The sequence below is a fragment of the Galeopterus variegatus genome, unplaced genomic scaffold (assembly GCF_000696425.1).
Source record: "Galeopterus variegatus unplaced genomic scaffold, G_variegatus-3.0.2 Scaffold9667, whole genome shotgun sequence".
Taxonomy (NCBI): domain Eukaryota; kingdom Metazoa; phylum Chordata; class Mammalia; order Dermoptera; family Cynocephalidae; genus Galeopterus; species Galeopterus variegatus.
This window is the reverse complement of record NW_007735778.1, coordinates 38,230-40,657: the sequence shown is the minus strand read 5'-3', so window position 1 is coordinate 40,657 and position 2,428 is coordinate 38,230. Positions and strand designations below refer to the sequence as shown.

The 2,428-nt window shown below is 33.1% G+C and overlaps 1 protein-coding gene across 1 annotated transcript in view; it reads right to left on the bottom strand.

The window, feature by feature from the left end:
• Nucleotides 1-1,278, bottom strand: part of LOC103609483 (tubulin-specific chaperone A-like) — a 25,011-nt gene extending 23,733 nt beyond the window's left edge. The window contains exon 1 of the mRNA XM_008593799.1: nt 1,220-1,278. Coding sequence (XP_008592021.1) covers nt 1,220-1,278 — 59 coding nt within the window. The remainder of the gene's footprint in view (nt 1-1,219) is intronic.
• Nucleotides 1,279-2,428: the final 1,150 nt, after the last annotated feature.

The following is a 2,428-nucleotide window of genomic DNA, read 5'->3' as shown; positions in this document are numbered from 1 at the left end:
AAGTTGCAGTTACTGGTAAGTTCTAGCATGACAGCTGAACATGTGAATATCATGTACAGAAATCCGTATCTGATTTATAATTTAAAATTGCTTTAAAAATAATTTTTAATATTAAGGTAAATCCTCTGAGATTTAAACTTCAAAATTAAATCATTAATGCATATCACTACAGATACTTCTCTAAAGGTTCCTTTTAAATAGTAAAAGAAACTTGCTAGGACAGAGACGTCAAATTGCCACCCTGTTTAAATGAAACCTAAAGATGGTTTTATTTGACTCACAATGTTAAAAAGAACAAATTAAAAAAAAAACAAAAGGTATGGTGCTACATTAAAAAGTTGGGAGATTTAACATATAAGTCTGGATTTCTTGAATGTTTTCATCAGGGAATAATGGGGCTGCATTCCCACTACTAGGTAGAGCTAAGTAGTGACTGTTTTCTCTTTTAGATAGGTCATGTGTTATTTATTCACTTCGCCCCAATTCACAGAACTCCCCGTTTCCCAAACATTCAGGCCTTACACTCAGCCCCAGTAAGCATTTGAGTTTGGGATCTGTGTTTTGTAGAGTATCTTGCATTCGTCAAGGTAACAGTTTTATTATTGTTTTTAATTATCATTATATAATCATAATTATTATTCAGAATATTAGAGATACTTAGAAGCCACTGGATTAGCAATGAGACTGTCAACATTTCTGAGCCTGGTAGGTTACTAAATTATTAATTAAAGTAGCTGCAACTGGATAGGCTATCAGAGAGAGGCATATTCCATAACATCCCATAATTAATTCAAAGACTTAAGTTAAACAAGGATTGGCAAATTATGGCCAAGAAGCCAATCTGGTCTGCCATATGTTTTTGTATGTTCTAAGTGCTAGGAATGGTTTTTACATTTTTAAATGGTTAAAAAAAATTTTTTTAAATTGTAACATAAAAATTATATGGAATTCAAATTTTGGTGTCCATAAATAAAGTTTTATTGGAACATAGCCATACTTATTAATTTATGTATCATCTATGGCTGCTTTCATGCAATGACAATAGAAATGAGGAGTCGTGATAGAACTATATGGCCTGAAAAACCTAAAATATATACTATCTTGTCCTTCACAAAAAAAAAAAAAAAAGGGTTGCTGACCCTGACTTGGAAGACTTATACTTAACTCTCAGATCCTACTTAACTATGTCATTTATCACACTACACTGAAGCCAGTTTACTTGGAGGTCATAAGTTCCTTGAAGGTTGTAGTCACATCACATTCTTGATCTCCATACATAGTAGGCACTCAATGTTGGCTGAATAAATAAAAAGTTGAGTCTAAAAAATCTCACTATTGCCTTTTAACATTTTCAATTTAAAGAGATCTATAATGTAATTCTGAAGTGGAACAAAAGTGATTTACAAAAAGCAAGAAATAAGAACAGTGTGGTAATTTTTGAGGAAATATATAATAAAAGACGATTTGATAATCCAAGTCTCTTTCATTGTGCTTGTCTATGGAAAACAGCAGCAATGGCTCTAGGAAAATTGAAGAAAAACTAACAACATATCACATCTGACAAGTAAAGTTTCTGAATATTTGCATGGCTATTGGAATATCAAACAAACAAAAGTAAATTTTTTGTTAAAAAAGTCATATTTTGTGAAAAGGCCCAGGAAAGAAGTTATTAAATACCAAAATGTACTTCCCTAAAAAGAAAAAAGTCACCCAGTTAATGAGACCCCAGTAATGGCAGCATGTAAAATTATAGTGAATAAAATGCTAGGGCAAGATGCAGTATGAGAAATAGAGAAGTTCCACTCTCAAACAGTATAAAGCAATGTACTGACAACAAGCTGCATGATGCTGAAGAGGTTGTATAGAGTACATATCCAACTTCAACTTCACTACATTTTACCAAATTACTTTTCAAAGTGGTCTTATTGATTGATACCCAACATGCAGTGCACAAAATTTCCTACTTCTCCCTGGCATCTGACGGACAACTGGAATTGTCAGAATTATTAAATTTCTGACAGTTAGAGGTGTGTGAAATGNTCCCTAAAAAGAAAAAAGTCACCCAGTTAGTGAGACCCCAGTAATGGCAGCATGTAAAATTACAGTGAATAAAATGCTAGGGCAAGATGCAGTATGAGAAATAGAGAAGTTCCACTCTCAAACAGTATAAAGCAATGTACTGACAACAAGCTGCATGATGCTGAAGAGGTTGTATAGAGTACATATCCAACTTCAACTTCACTACATTTTACCAAATTACTTTTCAAAGTGGTCTTATTGATTGATACCCAACATGCAGTGCACAAAATTTCCTACTTCTCCCTGGCATCTGACGGACAACTGGAATTGTCAGAATTATTAAATTTCTGACAGTTAGAGGTGTGTGAAATGGTTTGAGGTATTAATTTCTCTGAAAAGGTTGAACATC